Here is a 19,295-nt window from a genome sequence, read left to right on the forward strand (position 1 = left end):
TTTGCAGGAAGCTTTGGAAAGTTTAGAAATTTCTTTTTCTTTTTTCGATGAATTCGACGATTAAGAGAGTCGGTATTTTTTTGTAAATACTGAAATATTTTGTTAAGAATTATTTAGAGCGAAAATGTGAATTGCCAATAAGGAACATCGACAAAATTTTCGTGTAATCGCTGCAAAAGGGAGATTTTGTCTCGAAATTTGAAAGAACGCGCTCTTTTCTTCCTCGGATTACACGTGAAGAGCCTAATTGTTAAGATTAGTATCCGCGACGCTTGAGAAATTGTATACTCGAAAAACGAGTGAATTAAAATAGTAGAAAATAAGAGAAGAATAACGAAAATTTCGTCGCGTTTTCGAAAATCACAGAAAGCTAAATAAATGACAGAATATCGCATTATGTATGCCGACGTTCGCCGTTAAATCGACCAATAAAACGACGAAGAATAATATCCAGACGACGGTGGAAAGCTGAGAAAGAAAGCAGTTTTCTAAAAATGACATCTTCGCTATTTTTCTTTCATCGAAAGTACGACGCACAGCTGACATTAAATTCAATTAACCAGCATTCCTTCAGTTTCCTTTTCAAGCTTCCAATTTCAGTAACTTTCTTCGAACAAGGATCTGAACGCGAGATCCACGATTTCTCATTTTCTTTCATAAACTGCAACAGTTACTCCCTCTCCCCCTCACCTCAGTGCTGATGTTTCATTTTCACAACTTACAATCTCATTTCGCGCTTTCTTCTCGAGATTTACTTGGTCAGATTTTTTGGAACGCGAATGGTCGTTCTTTTTTCCTTTTAACCACACGAGCAGATCTCAAATGGTGAAATAACAATTTTCACAAGTTTGCTGCTGGTTAATTAGAATTTTCCGCGATCTCGTTTCGCACGATTGTTTGCAGCACTCGAATGGCGAGGTAGAAATTTTAATAACGAAAGTTTTAATGAAATATTTGTAAGTTTAGTAGAGGCCTAGTTTCCTTTTCATCCTAACTGAATCGTTCAAATCGAAGGCGGTTTTAAATGATTAAATTCAAATGTGTTTCTCGATCGACATAAATTATTAATTGTTTTATGAATGAAATATTTCGTGAAAGTCGATGGCAGAAAACGGAATGACAGGTTTCTAACGATCGTACAGAATTCATTTTCCTTGGACTACCAACAATTTTAATATCAACATACCCTTTTCATTTTTGTAAAACATTTTCCACGAGAATTTATGACGATAAAAGTCCGGCACGATGTACTCCAATATTTTTGAAAATTATTTATAGCAACTTTGAAATTTTATTTCTAAAGAACCTGTATACTTGTGTCATTAACGATTTATTGCCAATTCACACGCAACGTGGATTGAACGAAGTGCATATTTGAACAATAATTTAATCGACAATTTAAGGAACGAAAAATTATCCTGCAAAGTATATAATATAAATTTTTCTATATAAAATATGTATAATATAAGTATCCTATGAAATATTCCAAAAGGGAAGCAAATTAAAGAATATTGATTTTTAAATGATTGCAGACAACATTAGACTAAAGAAAAATAGAAACTATTCGTCGTGAACAAAATACTAACGTTTAAAATATTTTATAAAAGTAGATCAACCAGTTGAAAATGAAAAGAAGATGGAATTATTTCTGTTATTTATCGCAGATCAGATATCAGAAGAACATTCTAATATCTAAATAAGAATGAAAGTGGGAATGCACGAGGGAAATAGTTGTTTGGCCGCGTACCGCCTCATTCTACTTCGCTTCTACTCGCTGGTTACAGAAAATGTCAAGGTCAACGAGAGAAATTAATAGTCTACGTACTTTTCATCTACGAGTTGAGAGCGACCACTGATTTATTTAGAATTTTTCTTTCGTTATTTTTTTCTTTTCTTTTTTTTTTTTTTTTTCAGTAGAACAAAGCGAATATCGAATTTAGAGAGGAAGTTGGCGAAATTTTCCGCGTTCGTAACACACATTTCGCGAATTCAAAGGAGAGACGATTGACTTTGCAACGTGAAAGCGCAAGCCAGCGAGTAATTTTTCTTGAAAGGAAGCAAATTTCGAGGAAAGAATCGGTACAACTATTCCACTTCCTTTTCCACACGATAGTTGGAAATTTTAGCTTAAAGAAGAAGCTCGATTTATTATATTTAACGCGAGAAAGAATTATTTCTCCTTATCGAACGAAGTGGCACATTTTTCTTCGAAGAGCAGAGTATTCTTTTATTTCTAATAAGAAAAATTACGCACAGTATATATTATTTTATGTCAGATGATCAGACATATTATGCATCAGAGTATACAATATACTATTTTCATAAGAATAATATTTACATAAGGGGAGAACGTTTCACAAATTCACCAAACCGAGGAAATAAATTTGGAGACAGGCGAAAAATGGACGAGAAGCTGGACGATATATTTCTCGGAGATCGGAAATTGAGAGAATCGAATAAACGACATTCGTTTGCGGAATATGGTGGCCTAGAATTCGCGACGAAATTCCGAGAATTAAAGGATCATCGTGAAATAAGCAAACCCGATGAACGATTCTGCTCACGAATATCGTGGCATTTCTCTAACGAGGCGTCACGATCCCAGGAAATAGTATTCCAGAGAATTTCGAGCAGCCACAGAGCAAGACAGCGAAGACGATCCGCACTTACGATCGTCGAATCACGTTTAATCGTGAACGTGATGAATTTTTGCGCGCCTTTTCGGCAATAGATTTCAGCAAATAGGCAAAGTTCAAGAAAATTATAATTCCAAATTGATAATTCGATTCAGAGAGATTTTTCAGTGAAATTTTTCGAAACTTTGCAATGTTTTTATCGTTCGACAATTATATACGATCTTTCCAGTTTCGTCGATTTTATAGGAATTTTATTCAAGATACGATTCACGTAACATCGCTGAAAAGAAAAAGGAGAAAAGATTGGAAGCCTAAGTCGATTCAAAGTTGAAAGAAAAACACGTGTTAACAGGAGAAACAGAAACAATTTGTCCACTGAATAACTTCATTTTTTTTTACTACTTTCAGACCATTTCCGATTGAGCTTTACTCGTTTATCACTTTCGTGCATCTCTTGTTGGAATTGTCGTGACATTCTCTACAAAAAAAAAGCAACAACCTGTCACGAACTGACTGTAATTCATAATTCAACTAGCTTCGGATTCTAACCGTGTGAAAATGTTCAACACGATAACTGTTAGCGATTAATCATCGCGGGAACAGGAAAAACGAAAATCAAAGCTTAGATAGATGCCTCGGATTCGTTTCGCTTTGAATATTTTTGAAACATTGGTTGCTCCACCAAGTTTCATGGACCATAGATTTCTACGAACCCATTTGTCTCGGCGAATATTCATAAAATACCTGAGCTTAACGAACAGACAAAAAGATTCCTCGAAATTCCCTTCCATTTATCACGACGCGTTATCATTGACTATGAAAGCTGCTTGACCTTCGTAAGGAAGCTTCAAACGCTCATCTACTTCAAAAGATAAATTCGAATCTCGAAGGGTCTTGAAAAATTGACGACAGTCAATTTCAAACAATAATTGATTCTGTCGTTTTAAAGACGAGGTACGGTGTTCTGGCCATCTTAAAAAACACACACACACACACATACGAAGTTTCTGAATAATTAATCCGGCACTTTTATCTTTCCATTAAATAATTCATTCGAAATATTTATGTCGTATCACTTCGTTTCAATCGGCTTTAATCTATATCGATCTAATCGCTTAAAAAGTCAAATCCACCGTTGTATATTTTAGGAAATAAATTCCACTGCTTCTGTTTAATTTTACAGCCAAATCCTGATCCACCTGAAACACAATTATCAAGCCTCGAACTTGATCGTGCAAAGCATGTGTCGCAACACCTAAAACCCAAGTTTCATTCTCATCCGAGAAACGAATCCTAAAATCCCAATGCAAAATGCCTAAGAAGTGCCCAGCCAATCGATGTAACCTCAAATATGCCGATAAATCTCTGCAAAGGCTAACATTTCTTCGAACGATTATCCAAAATATCAAACATATTACTAATTTCACACTTGGACCGTCGACAGAAGCGTCAAACGCGTTCATAGACAGGTAAAGTCTAGGTCTGTCTCTCACTAACCTACTTGAGGGATGAACACGTGGCCCACAGGGGCAGCAACCGCTGCTGGAACGTTTCCTTCTACGTGCACACCAGTCCTGACCCATCCTCCGTAGCCAAGCTTTTTGGCTTCACCTCTTCCAGAAGTCTACGTCACGTTCTAACGAGCAAACATTTAACAATTTCTCAACGCGAATGTTCTTCCTCCTCTTCAACGCCCGGTGACCATGCATTCTCACAATTTGGCCAAAAGCACGCTCTCAAAGATGCTCTTAAATCGCTATTCTCCAGAATTTCTCAGTTCTCTTCTTGTCCGAGTCCGAGTGCTCGATCCTTTAACGATGTCTTCATCGACGAGACGTTCAAAGATTTTTCATTCGTTCGATGATCGATTCGAAGATTCGTTGTTCCGATTAATTGGAGGTTGATTGGTTTTAGGTCTAAGTCTGATCTATGCTGACAAGTTTCTTGGTCCTGGCGAGTGTTTTTAGGAAATATTTGGTTACGACTAAGGTGGAACAGTGTACGAAGGTTATTTAAAAATTCGACAGAAGCGATGCGGATGATTTATCGTTGTCGTTATTCGTTTGGTCATGTTGGGTCCCAGTTGAACTAAGTGCAACGATAAAGTAAGTAACTCTGGTACGATAACATCTTGCGGAAGTTGTTCTTAGCAGAATTTCAGTTTTCTTAACTATCGTTAATATTCGTTACAATACGATTGAATTGCTTTTCTGTTTGTTGATAGAGTTAGCTACATTTCTAAGGAACCATCGTTTCTTTCAGATCAGTTTTCCTCGTTTCGTTGAACATTCTTGCAAAATTCTCTGATTAATTTTTAGAAACTTGCGATTTCTTTCTCCGTTAAAAAAGATCGATATTTCCTTATCCCTCGGTTTTAATCAAATTTCTCTACATTTATATTTCAAATTTTCAAATTTCTACCGGAGCAGTTGCTATCTGTTATCCCATCAAAAAATCTGTCGAATATTAATTCAATTTTACCAACGTCCGAGTTTCTTCTCCAATATATCGTTCATTTATCCTCGATAATTTCCTATTCCACTAAAAGATTTCAGTTTCAGGTAATCGAGATTCCCTCGATTTCCCGCTATTTTTTCCTTCTCGAAACAATCTCTTAAATATATCATCGGTACGCCACTATTGTCCCGTTTTCGTCTCGCCCAAAATTACAGTACGAATTAAGTGGCTAATTAGCGTGGCCTCTTCGGCTTCGATTATCCCGATGTTAATTTTCTCGAGGTTTTCCAACACCGGGAAACGCGTCGACGGGTGAAACGAATGGATAAGAAGCAATGATAAAGGGAAACTGTATTTTCCAGCAACGTACACTCGACCTCACGAGCTTTCAGCAAGATTGTCGGATTACACGCGAGATCCTTCCAATTCACAGAGTCCTGCTGATCCTTTTCGTGCCGTGACCAAGATGGATCTCGAAAAGGTAGCCTGTCTGCGTCGATGTTCGGCTCGAACTCTCCCTTCAACGTAGCTTCTATGGGATTATTTGAGGATCTGCTGCCTCGATTAATTAGTACTAACGTCGTCAATTAGCATTAAGATGAAAAGTTGGTATTAGGGGAGATTACTATTTGAGGATTTGCTCGCAGCTTTCTTCAAATTGCCGGCAAATCTTCGTTGAGTTTATTGGTGATTTTGTCGACTATTGGAAAACCGGGATTTTTATGGGATTCTTCTTGAATTTCGACGAGTGGTTGCAGAGTCGATGTTCTTGTTAATAGTTGACGTTAATTGGTACTTGGCAATGATCGATCAATGGAATTTTGCTTTGCCGGACTTGCTCAAAACCTTTTTTAAAGCTTTCGAGCAGCTTCATCGACTACTATTTTTTTGATCTTGTCGATGATTGGAAAATTTAGATTCTTATGGAATTCTTCTTGAATTTTGACAAGTGACTACGGAGTTGACGTCTCTGTTGCTTTTTAATGTTGATAATTGCTATTTTCTTACAGAAATTTTCCTTACATCTTTAGAATTATATGCAGATATATTTTGTCAATATTAAGAAATATTTTCTTCTCTAGTAATCGTTGCTCCTAATTATTATTCAACGAAGATTCGCTATAATAAAACTCGAGGCCTTCTTAAACCTTCTTAAAAAAATATTCTGCTGAAAATTACTCTCAAGTTTCACTTGAGATTCCAGTGTTAACTGCAGACTCGTTGCTTCAATTAATTCCTCACGTTAAATAATGTATTGCATATTGGTTTAATCCACTTACGTGAAATCGAAGATTCATGCAAACAAGTATCCCGCTAAAAATCCTTCTCAAATTTCTAATTCTCAAAATTAAATCTTGTATCGTTACTTCGATTAATTGGCACCGTTTGGAATTCGTTAAAAACTCGCTAATTGCTACGATTGTTAGCATTAAAGACCCATTGAAATAGGTGTTGCATTCAAATTTCAATCTCTCTAAATTAATTCTACGTTGGACACGTTGGACCCATTCAGGATTCATTAACTTAACATTAGAATCTAAATCACCAAGCCCCTCTAAATTAACCATCAAATTCAAATCTCAGCCCTCAAATGGCAATTTGCTATCTTAACGTTAATTCAGAGACTAAACTTGTCACTGCGATCTCTTCCTGTAAATTTCAATGTTTAATTTCTCACAACATGCTTTAATTTGGCATTAAGCTCTAAATGACAAAGCGTTTCGAAAAACTGTCTTCAAATTTCTCATCCTGGATGGTAATTCATTGTCTCAAATTCACCAGAAGTTCAAATTATTCTTGAAGATTTATCAAGATTTCAACTTTTTTTCCAATGTTCGTTAACTTAGAATTAGAATCTGAATTGCTACGAGGTTCTCCAAAATTCGGCAGAAAATTCAACTTCTTATTGTTCATTCATCATAGATTTGATTTATCGATTTCATGATTTATTGGAATCTCTGCTTTCAAACTTATCCGCGAAAACTTTCATTTCCAGCATCTTAACGGATTCACCGTCGAGATTTTCCTAGTTTACCATAAGCCTGAAATTGACCATTCCACGCCATAAATCCAGCAGAAATTCAGTTTATCAGCAGGATCTGTACCGTCATCTTCAATATTCAATCCTCCATAACCAAACACTGTTTCACTTCCTTATCAGTCTGCCAAGGATCGATCTCAATTTTCAATCCCCCATAACCAAACACCAATCGGCTATTTCAAATTCAAAGTCACCCACCCTAACATCAACCCATCGGAGTCTTATCTTCACCCCATCCGAATATATTTCACTTCCACCCTTGGCACTCGATTCCCTTCGAAAGTTCGCCTCTTCTCAACTCACCGCTATGAAAAACCACCGTTAGAAACTAAACCCGCCCCCCTCCCTTACAACACGCTTCCACCCTTGTTCCATCTTCATTTCTTCGCCTTCGAATGAAAACCGAAATGCAAATGGCAACGCGGACGAAACCCAACTATTTTAAATAACAATTTGCAGACGCGATTCATCGTTAGAATTTCCTCCTTCGATTCCGATCATCCCCCTTTCGATTTATCACCAAGCTGAAGTGGACAGTTGGTTGTAGATTAATTTATCATTCGAGCCTTTTGCTTCACACTTGTCCGTCGATTTCAATCTTCAATTATCCACGAGGTTTATTGACCTTGCATTGAAATTTGCATTGAAGTCATCATCGAGTCGTTTTAAACTCATCACAAAGCGCAAATTGTCCATTGAAAATAACGGTTGCTTGTTTCAAATCCATCAGAGATTCCAATTATCCGCGAAGAATCTCTTGAAACTTATTCATCAACTCTCGAGTTGTGAGATTCGTGTCACCATGAAATTCGAACTGGCGATTCCTCGTCTCAGGTCCACCACAGACTCCATTCGTCGTTGGGATCAAAATTGTTCGTCGATCTGCATCTGCAGTTTCTCATAAGATTCGTTGACCCAGCGCCACGATCATCGCCACGATCATCGCCACGACCCAGCAAACTCGCCACCAAATTCAAACGGTCAATTGTTCGCTTGAAATTCACCATATATCCGATCTATCAGCAAAGTCTCTTCCATCGAACTCGTGCACGAACGTCCACCTTCGATTTCCAATCTCAAATCCCTGGAAATCCACATCTACACTGTCACTGTCATAGGAGAGTCAGCACGTGGACACTTTTCATCCCTTCCAGCCCTGGAACGCGTCGAAAAAAAGCGACTCACGTGACGCACTGTGGTCCAGACACCCCTAAACACCAGCCACACTACCAACCACGGACGAACAGACGACTGTCAAACACGGTCAGGGGCGAGGAATTCGCGATCGTTCGACACGGAGGGTGAAAGATCGTCAGTGGAGACTGGCCAAACTTCAGTGAACAGGATGGAGAGGGCAGAAGCGACACGCAAGGGTGGAGAGACGCGGCTACCAGCAACGTGCCCGCGAAAATGTAAACTTCCAAGGGGATGATGTGCTGGCGAGGGGAGAGGGTGGAGATTCGCGTTGAACAGAGCGAGAGAGAAAAAGGCGATGGCAGCGCCTCCAAGCCGCCGAAAACGACCACGCCGTTATTAGGGAAGGGGTGGGATCGTTGAGACGCCCGGGAGGAGAGCTGCACGTTCTCTGCCTCCTGGCGAGGCCGAGCCTCGGGTCGCGAGGTCTTTCGGATCTCGAGTTTGCTTCCGCGTTGCCTTCAAGGTTGCCTCGTAAGGATTGGGGAAAGTTTCGCTGACATTCGGACGCATATACGAGACTTTGGTAGGAAATTCGAGTCTTTTAAATGAAAGACTGATATTTATGGACCAAGGGTAGATCTCCGGGTCTGCTGGATCTAAAACCTGCGGTTTCTCGATCTTGTCTTCGCGTTCCCTTGGTTACTTCGTAAATGGTGAGAATAAAAAAGAGTGGGGAAGCTGGAGGTTTCGTTGGGATTTACGCGCATACGAGGCTTCCGCTGGTCTATCGAAGTCTATCGAAAGGAAGGTTGGCTTTTGTGAATTGAGAATAGAGTTTTATCGATTTGTTGCAATTTCCAGCACAGCTGTAACTTGTGGGAGGAAAAGCCTCAGGTCGGACAGCCTGCCGGTTCTCGACTTTGCTTCCGCTTTACCTTGAAGGCTGCTTCGTAAGGGATGAGACTAAAAACGGTGTTTGCAAGGGGAGATTAAAGGGGAAGCTGGAGGTTCCCTTGAAATTTGGATGCACGTAGAAGCTTTTGCGGTAGATTGAAATCTATCGAAAGGAGGGTTGATTTTTGTGGCTTGGGCATCGATTTTCAGCGATTCGTTGCAGCTGCCTTCTGGGAGGAAAAGGTTTCGGAAAGCTTTCTGTTTCTTCATTTTCCCTCCGCGTTTCGTTGCTTGCTTCGTAAAGGGTGAGAGTAAAAAAGAGTGGTTTGGCGGGATTACGAGAAGATCGAAGAAAGAAAGTGGAGGTTTTCTTGAAATTTTCATGCAAGTACGATCTCTGTAGTAGAGTTTCGTATTTTCTCGAATATGGAAGTGCTGGATTTTTGGAAGCCGAAAAGTTTATTGAAACGAAGGGTGTTTTTTTTTTCTTTTTTTACTAATTAGAGATAAATTTTGGAATCTTTGGTAAATTTAGACTGCAAACTCTTTAGAGAAAATTGAAAAATCAGCTGAGATATAGGGTGGTTTTTCTGAATCCAACATATGGAGGCTAAAATTTGGGATGCAGTGGTTTTGTAGGAGATCCAAGTCCGTGGAGTCTAATTATTTTTGTCAAAGGTCTTAATAAAAATGAATAAAAATCCTTCGATAAGAATGAAAAGACGACAACATGAAACACTCACTCGCTTACGATGCAAGTGAGTTACTAGTGCAACATGGTTAACGCCGAGAATTGCAGAAACGCGCGTAAATGAAAGTTAGGCGCATACAATGTTCGAAAGGGGAAGTTTCAACGAGCTTGCTCGTTTCACGAGAACTTCCACGTGTTTTGTTCCTATTTCGTTTGACTTGCTTAAAGTTACGTTTAGCAAAATTCTATTGGGTTCACAGCTCGGCTCTTTGTCGTATAGTACGTTCCTATTGATTATTATTCGTTATTTGTTATACGTGTTCTTGGAACTTCCAATTTATACAACAAATTTCTTTGTCTTCTCTTCAACGCTTATGCAACATCATTATATAGTATAATAGGATAAAAAATTAGCTTCACTTTACCGAATAAGCTTCTTTAAAATTTGTTTCGCGTAATTTTCTAGAATATTGATTTTACTCGATAATACGCAAATACTTGAACAATCAGCTAGGTAAAGAATAATTTTAATGAAAATAATAATCGGTCGTAAATTGCGAGCTGACGTACAAATTACCAAAAGTTAGGTTCCATTGAACAAAATAGATTGAACATTTTCTAGCGTACTCTGAGGAACCACGTGTTCAGTGACACACCCACGGTGTTCAAAATCAATGGAAAGATGGGAGAATGCGGCGGCAGTACCGTGACCGTCCGAGCGGATGCTGTGGTCCTTCGACTAACGAAATAATAGAAGAACTTTGCAATGAAAATTCTGTTCCATCTGTTCTCCATATCGAACGATAAATTTTCCAAAAATTAAATACCTAAAAAACCTAAAGAATTGAAATAAGAAAATTCTCAAATATTCGATCGCTTAAATAGCCAAACGTCCAAGTAATCGATATCCAAATACTCGAACCCTCGAGTAATCGAATATTTAAAGAATTCCGTGGCTACCAAATCGAATATTAAACGATCAAATAGCAAACGGAGAACATAACCAGAACAGATAACCATATATTCGTATAACCAACCACTAAACGCTAAATTAATTAATTATTCAAACAACAAAGTCCAACTATTCAACGTTCAAATTCCTAACAAAATTATCCCAATTAACGTTCAACTCGGTAATAACCTCTAAACTAAACTCCTTCCGTAAACGCGCTCCATCTATCGATTACCGGGAAAACTATCTAATCTTCTCTGCACGGTTCCTAAAACCCACAAGACGATAAATCTTCCCTCGTGTTCTCTATCATTAAACGTGTTTTAATTCAGACACGCGAGAAACGACGTTACGTTGGGAAGAACAGAAAAATCACTAGATCTGCTGCACGTGATAGGTGGGAAACCATGACCCGCGTAACGAACACGGTGTCATGGTTATAAACACCGTGGACAGAAAACGAGGCGAAGGTGGTAGGTTACCTACGTCAACGATTTCAGTTGCAATATTGACTCTACGCACGCCACCTATTAGTATCACGGAAGAAATCATGCTGGCCGTGTTACGCGGGAAAAGCTAAAGGTTAACAATACTCTGACGCCATCTGATGTATCCAACCGCCATTAAGACCATTTTTTCTTCCAACATTCCGCCTCCATTGCGCTAATTTCTCGAGTTATGCAGAGAAAGCGACACGTAACGAGCAATTGGTATTTTATGACGTAAAATATGGAATATGAGTTGATGTAAGTGCATCGCTTAGGAATTTAGAGACCAAGTGACTTCTCAAGATATTTTAGGTGAATTATAGGCTCCTGCCAACGATTTCCAATAGACGTTTCGTGAATTATTACGTTACAGGTTCTGGCCACTCGTCGTCCTCTTTTCCACCATCACAGAGTTATGAATTTATTCGATAAATTATTGTCGTTATAATTAACTTTATGATTAATTTTACAGGCTGATTCCACAAATCCATATCCATTTCTCATTCCTAAAGATGTCATGAATATGAATCTTCTATGTTTTATTAAAATATTCCTTCTCGTAATTCTGCGAATTTAATATCCCCGAAATTCGACAGATTTTTTCATGGGTTAAATTCCTTAGGTAAATTTATTTACAATTAAATCTATCGTAGTATAACTTATAATTAAAAAGGAAGCCTTATATACCTAATCGCGACATAAATTTCAATAGTTGAATGAATTTACTGAATTTTGATACAACGACTTCCATACTATACACCGTAGAAAAATTCAAGGAAGATATCCAACAATCTGATCAAGTTTGACTTAAATGCGTTTACGTTTCTAAGAATAAAATTCCCTAGGAACGTCACGGAATGCACACGAACGTAAATCAAGCGTGTATCGTGGGAAACCATAGGACGAGTAGAAAGCTATCGAGTCGACAATTTAACTCGAGTTACTTCCATTACGTTAAATCTCGCCCTGGGGACCTGATCGAATCTATATTTTTCAGCTCTCGCCGTCTTCGAGGCGAGGGCAGATACTCGAACCGAGCTTTTAACCTCGAGAAAAACATCTTGGACACTCGTGAAAGCGGCCGTGATGTCCCTGAAACTTCACCTGGAGTGGGAGAGCCATTTCGAGCTGCACTATGTAATACGACAAGCTCGAGCAATCGTGTAATGGGATCTGGTGAAGATGAACTCCGGAATTGGTCCAAGAAAATCGATACCATTTTCCCTCCTAGTTATGAAAACCGATAGCGGAGATCGAATTTCGTGTATTACGAAATCTTATACGTCGATTAATAATAATTTATTGGTATCTTACAACTTGTCGAGTGATTCGAATTATCAAGAAAATTGTTCGTCTTTCTATCGTGTAGGCAGATTTTAGGAAATTTTGTTTTCATACGACCGATTCCAGAGAAGATTTATCGACAATTTGGAAAAAATCGTTTGAATTCCAAAGATTAAACAAGTTCTAGGGAATTTTATTTTCCTAATACGACGAATCAAGGAGGAGCTTTGATTTCGTGAAATTTGTTAGAATATGGAATAGAAAGAATGGAACGTTTGAACAAATATTTTCTTAGGAATGTAGGGAATTTTAATTCTAACTAAATCATACGTAATTTCAGAAAATCTTGCATTCATACAAAAGTAACGATGTTATCTTCATTTAAATTTTCGTAATAAAATATTGAAACAATTAAAAATTACAAAATTTTCTAAAAGAATAAATAATTGTAAGGAGCAATATCAACTACTTTTATTAAACTATGAATCTGAGACACAACCATCGTAATATATACTCTATCTTGTATATCTTCAGTTTACGACTACACAGTAACGAAGATATATACTTCCACTGAAACGAGGAAACTTTGTAACTAGTAGTAAACCTAAATGGAACTACTTTACCACTAAAAGAGCAAGGGAGATTCATCCAGATCTACTTATCGATTTCCTGTTGGACTTTCGGTGCTGCCACTACATTCTCCAGCGAGAAACTCCGATCTAGTGAAATTTTACGTCGGTAAATCAGATTCTTGTATTCTGTGTTATCTACACAAGATAGAATATTATCTAAAGAGTACTTGGATTTGTTAGTGCGAATATTCTTCGACGCTGGCGCCACGAGAAAGTTATTAGACGTGTTATGAACTGGTCTGATAAATGTTTTAATCAATTTTTAAAGAAATTTATAAGTTTTTAGGCTTTTATAAGTACATATGTTTAAATGAAATTTTTTAGAAGAATAAAACAATTCCTAAAAATGCTGCCAATTTCAGACTCAAAATTCCAAGGAACGGAAATAAAATATACATAGAATAAATCAAAGATGTAGATGTTATTTAATAATAAATCTCTAATTTCTATACTTTCACTTTTGAAAGATTCTGCTAATTTCCAAATCAAAGCTCGCGGAACCAAAAAGAAGAAGAATATTCTATTTATATTTCTAGAATTGGTTCCTGACATAACCATCCAGACTTTACAAACAACGCGATCTAATTGAGTTACCGGCGGAACAACCGGTTATATCTTGTACTATGATGTACACGTGTTGGTTCGAAATATGTTTGCGCGACGAATTACCATCGTCGTGCAACTGAAACGGAAACAAGAGGAGGATTTGCTCGCCCGAATAGAAACTGTGTATTTGGGCGTAAAAGATTGAGGGGACTGATGGTTGAATTTCACTGAAGGCACCACGCGCATGCTTCAGCTGACTACATAAATGCTTATAATGCCACTTTCAAAAAATTAACAAATACGTAGAGTTCAGATTTCTAATAAAATTTCCAAAGTTTCAATAGTGTACAAAATTGAATAAGTGAAAAATTGTGATAGAGAAATGTCATGTGGAGAATGAAATGTTGACTGACACGCATTCGTGATCACTGTTTCTGCTACTGTACACTCTGGAAACCTCAAATCAAGCAGAAACTGTTGAAACACGACGTATATATGCCCGACACATTGAAGCAGAAATGTGCGATCAACACTGTGCCCGACGTCACAAACAATTACCATCCGAGCCGATTAACCAAACATAGTAATTCAAGTAGCCGGATGAATATCCATTTGTAAAATACGTTTTGCAATGTGCTCAAATTTTCAAGCTTTGAAATTTTCAAAGCGTAAAATTTCATTTTAATTATCGAAACTTCCACATTTTTAAGGTTCTGAAATTTGTAATTTCTAAATTTTCAGGCGTACATACAAATTATCAAATTTCTGATTTTCCGGGGATACGAATTTTCTCGTTTTTCTCAGTTGAAACAAATTTTCTTAAAAAAAATTTCCATTCCCTCTTTACATACACACAGAACTTCTCTTCTATGTTTTATCCTCGAAGTATGACAGGAAATCGATGATCGTTTTCTTCAAATTAGAATCGCAATGTCGAAAAGCTGTCAGCGTGACACGAGATGACACGTGACACATCGAAAACAATTATCGTTCGTGCACACTTCGAATCGATCGCGCCTTACAGACGTCTGCAAGCTGAACACCACATCCTCCTCTTTTCATTTCCGTGAACCTATCTCAAACGTAAGTGTAATCAACTTTGCACGCTCGAAACAACATCGAATTGTTTCTCAAAATATTGGGTTGGCAACCAAGTGATTTTGTCGATACCACCCAATGACAAAATCCGCAATCGCTTAATTGTCAACTCAATATAAGCAACTGTGAATCAGTTGTTTACCAAGCGAAGTAAAGTGTTTTCAAAAGAGTCGCGTGCAAATATAGAAACTGGAAAGTGTAGCTTTTCTCATGTATTAATTAGATTCCAAATGAAATTAGTATTTATACAAGATCACGTGTTCACAGGCATTGATGCAGAATTTCAATAAATAAAAGTGTGCTTTTCACAAACAGAAACATTTTAATATTTCAAAGTATGTTTTGTTTGTAAATGCGACAAGTAGATTCATTTTGCTCTTGATGCCTCATTTGCTTTTGCATTTGTCGACATTCTTCTACATGTTTCCATATTTACAGTTGTCGTAAATGCATAAATATGCAATTTAGTCATAAGCATAAGTGGGTCGTTCAAGAAGTAGGTAAAGCAACCCCCTTCGACAGAATTATAATACAGAATTTAATGACATTTAGGGATGAATTTAATGATAGAACAACTCAATATGTTCAGACATATTTCTATAAAAATCTATAATGTTATTGAACGTTACTTCCTTTGCGATTCTATGATCCTGCTGCAGAAACATGCAGAAGATTCCAATGACAGTAATATGAATCGATATTGGTCAGGCATTCGATCGGTTTTGCCATAGTAACACTACAATTTAGAAAATTCATATCAAATTCCTGTTGCGTGAATTTCGAGTCCTCGAATGATAATTTTAAAAAGTCCCGAATACTTTGGAAAATCGAAGAATATTCAGGTTTGGAACTTCAAAGCCCCGAATGATAAAAAGTCAAAAATTAAAATTTGCGAGCTTCGAATAGCTCGAGGTACTTGAAAAAGACTCGAAAATTTACTAAAATTTCAAACTAAAATTCGAAAGCTAGGAATAACGTAAATAATTGATGTTGGAACTATGGCTGGCTTCACTCGAAATTGAAGTTGCATTGGGGCAGGATAATTAACGATCGCCTGTTGACCCGCTATAACGCGATTACCGTTGGAAATTAATTCCATGGGTATCTGTGCGACGAAAGCTCGTTCCAGAAACAAACAGAACGCCACGGCAATCGATTGGTCGCGAATTCGATACACAGATACCTCTAACGGAATCCCCATCGCACCTTTCTGATAGCTGTCCATCCCCAATCCTACTGCAGAATGATATATTATTCTCTGTTAAATTCAGGTCGAACATTCGCCGATAGATGTACCAGTAACACATGAGAATTCGAAACGTGGACCATGAAAGGTCATCAAGTTTCAAATTCCTATTCTCTAACTTCAAAATTATCGGATTTCTGAAATTTTTCACTTTCGAATGTTTAAGAAATCACAAATGCCTATTTCGGTCATTAAAAACCTTCAAATTTATCCTAACGTTCTCAATACACTCTATATTCATACAAAGTCTAATCAATAGGATTTTTATTTTATTACACGGATATTTTTATGAATATAGCTAAAGAAATGGAATTTACATAAAAATTTGTTTCGTTTATCAAACGTTACAATAAATACCCTACTTTGAATACTTTATATATTTTTGATGAACATTAATGAACTTTAATTATTCCCTAATTGAAGCGCTCCTAATATACGTTCAGGTAGCACGTTAATCAATTTTGACTTGAAAAAAAATCTAGAAGGGGGCAAGTATGACTTGGACAATTACATTCAGCGAGTAGCCTGAAGCTTGCCCTTGGGAACGTGCTTTGTTTCATGTCGATATCTCAATTCGTTTCCGAGATACTGGCCTTTAAATTCCTACGACGTTTAGTATGGCGTGACTATGTCGGCGCAACGCAGATTTTCCCGGAAACGCGTAAGTTGCTACTAGCAATAAACCCGCTGACTCAACGACTGGCACTGACCAGCGCACGCCTGACTATAACGGAACGGGTCGGTGCGTGAGTGCGAACGAAAGGTCCAAGTGTGTTGGAGCGAGACGCATACAGTTAGTATGAAAAATTAGACTTGTCTTTAAACGACGATATCTGAAGAACGGAGCGTCGTATCGACATGATTCAAAAAGCATTTTGAAGGCAAGATTTTCACACTTTCGATAGTGTCAAAAAAGTTTTCGTTGACTTTTGCGTATCTGTAATATGAGACGGAAAAGAATTTGAGATTTTAATGAGTCTGAGGAATCGGATTGAGATTTAGATTTATTTTTAATTTGTAATTAAAAATATTTTATTTGTAATATTTGTAATTAAAATTGACACGAAGTTCTATTAATTTTCATTTATTTCCTACGTACTACGTAATGAGATTAAAGTCGATTGATACTAAAATGAAATTTCTGAAAATATAATATGTCGAATAAGTTTCAGAGGAGATTTTAAATTTCTCTTGTATTTATTTTACTGTTCAAGTTGAGATGAAATTTGGTTAGTTTCGGACAATCTCCTTCGTATTGTCGAAATTCTGGGTGGATGAAAGCTGTATGTAATGAAATGAAATTTATACAAATTACCGACCATATACCAATGGAAATATCAAAATCCATTCTCATTATTCAAATTGACACAATTTTACGAAATTTCGTTAATTTCTATTAATTTGCTGCATATTATTTGGCGTTTATAACAGATTCCGTGTAATTAACGTGATTCTACTAATCGCACGTTTCTTTTAACTATGTATGCCGTTTCGTTGATGAATCTGCGTGTTCTCATGATTAATGAAACAAATAACCGCATAATCAATATTTCCACCGGCTGTAAATAATTAATGGAAATGCTTTATATTATAATCAGCGGGCAATTATTGCGTACTCCAATTCGTCCAAGTCAAAATGAATAATTAATATTATTCTGTGCTTTTTCCTCTCGTTCGCCAACCGAGTCGTTTAACAATAACGGAAGGAATTGTTTTTCGAACAAACAACATGACCTTTGCAAATGAAGATTCATTTTGTTTCTCATTAAATCCTGTATTTTACGCATTTCGAAGTTTCATTCGGTCAAATTAACTTTTTATTCCGATAAATATTAAAATTTCCATACAGACAGCAATAAAGATGTATTTCTATGGGTAATAAATGGATAAAATTAAGTTTTAAATTAAATTCGAATTCATATCAGATGCAAGGAAGTAAAGATTATAAAGGAATATTATAGTCGACTCCTATTATTATCATATATAAATAATCGAATCTCTCTAAAAATAGGCGAATGCTCTTATTGAAAGCGGAAACTGGGCCAGCAAAACGGGGATTCGTGTAGCTACGTCGAATCAAATCAATCTGTTAACATACCCAATCTTCGAAATTGCTCGACTCGAAAACGTGCGATCAGTGGAAATGGTCGGCCACGATGTCGTGTCACGAACAAATATTCCACCTAATCACCACGATCTCACAATGTCATCGTGAATGTTTCTAGTACAACAGAAACTCTACCTAAGCTTCCATTATTTTTAATTCTATTCTAAAATTAGAATCGTGGCAAATCCATTAAAATGATGTTTTTTAGATTCCTTGTTTTTGTTGCTATACTCTATACTACATTTTATAGTCATTTGATTATAGTCTTGCAGTTATTATGTTTGATAGTCACATTATAGTTACATGTAATTACTGACATATAGTCAGTACACTATATTATCTTTATGACGGATTACTTTTCTGTAAAAAATAGAAGAATACATATGATGATAATATTCCATTACAATGTTTATTCAGAAAATACGAAAGTGATATGTGTGGTTTAAAACCTGTATATTTTCATAGACTGATCTAAATTGCAATATATTTGAAATCATACTATCCTAAAATTGTTAAAGACACGAATGAAATCAGAAATGAATGAAGAAAACGCTGAATCCAACTGAAGCTCAAATTTAATCATTGCACAGCGTTTCTTCGGTTCTATTTACGCGCAACAAAATTAGCTTTATTCTAGGTTCGAATTGATTCGAAACATCGAGTTGTTTCTCTATGCAAAGGATGCAGTCCTTGACCAGAGAAGTGAGAGAGTAACACTAAAAGGGTCATGTGTAAACTTTCCTCCATAATGAACTCTTACTCAATGTTAATTAGTGGTAACGTTAGATTAGAGCTTGGAAAGCTTACGTGGCTAGAAGCCCAAGACTCATTTGTTTATCTCTTCACTAGGTAGGTAAAGTCTGACTTGCTTCCTTCGCCTGGATGGGTTGAACATGCGAAGCTTACTTAGGATGGCTCAACGCTTCATAATATCTAGGAAACTACTATTGACGTCTGAATCTTGTTTGACTAGGTTAGGTAATTAATAAGATTTATATCTCAAACTCTACCTTTAAATTTTCGCAATTCCACTTCAAATATTCGTTATTCAAATATCTCAAATACCAAAGTTCCGCAAATTTTTAT

At 36.9% G+C, this 19,295-nt stretch overlaps 1 protein-coding gene across 5 annotated transcripts in view; it reads right to left on the minus strand.

Moving 5' to 3' along the window:
• Positions 1-19,295, minus strand: part of LOC126874826 (cAMP-specific 3',5'-cyclic phosphodiesterase-like) — a 175,011-nt gene that overhangs the window by 130,426 nt on the left and 25,290 nt on the right. The window contains exon 1 of one of the 5 annotated variants that reach the window (XM_050637277.1): positions 4,134-5,164. The exons of the other annotated variants lie outside the window; for them this stretch is intronic. Within the exon in view, the coding sequence (XP_050493234.1) occupies positions 4,134-4,219 (86 nt within the window). The 5' untranslated portion in view covers positions 4,220-5,164. Of the gene's footprint in view, positions 1-4,133; positions 5,165-19,295 lie in introns of those variants that run through there. 5 annotated transcript variants of the gene reach the window in all.

This window comes from Bombus huntii, chromosome 16 (genome assembly GCF_024542735.1).
Source record: "Bombus huntii isolate Logan2020A chromosome 16, iyBomHunt1.1, whole genome shotgun sequence".
NCBI classification, from domain to species: domain Eukaryota; kingdom Metazoa; phylum Arthropoda; class Insecta; order Hymenoptera; family Apidae; genus Bombus; species Bombus huntii.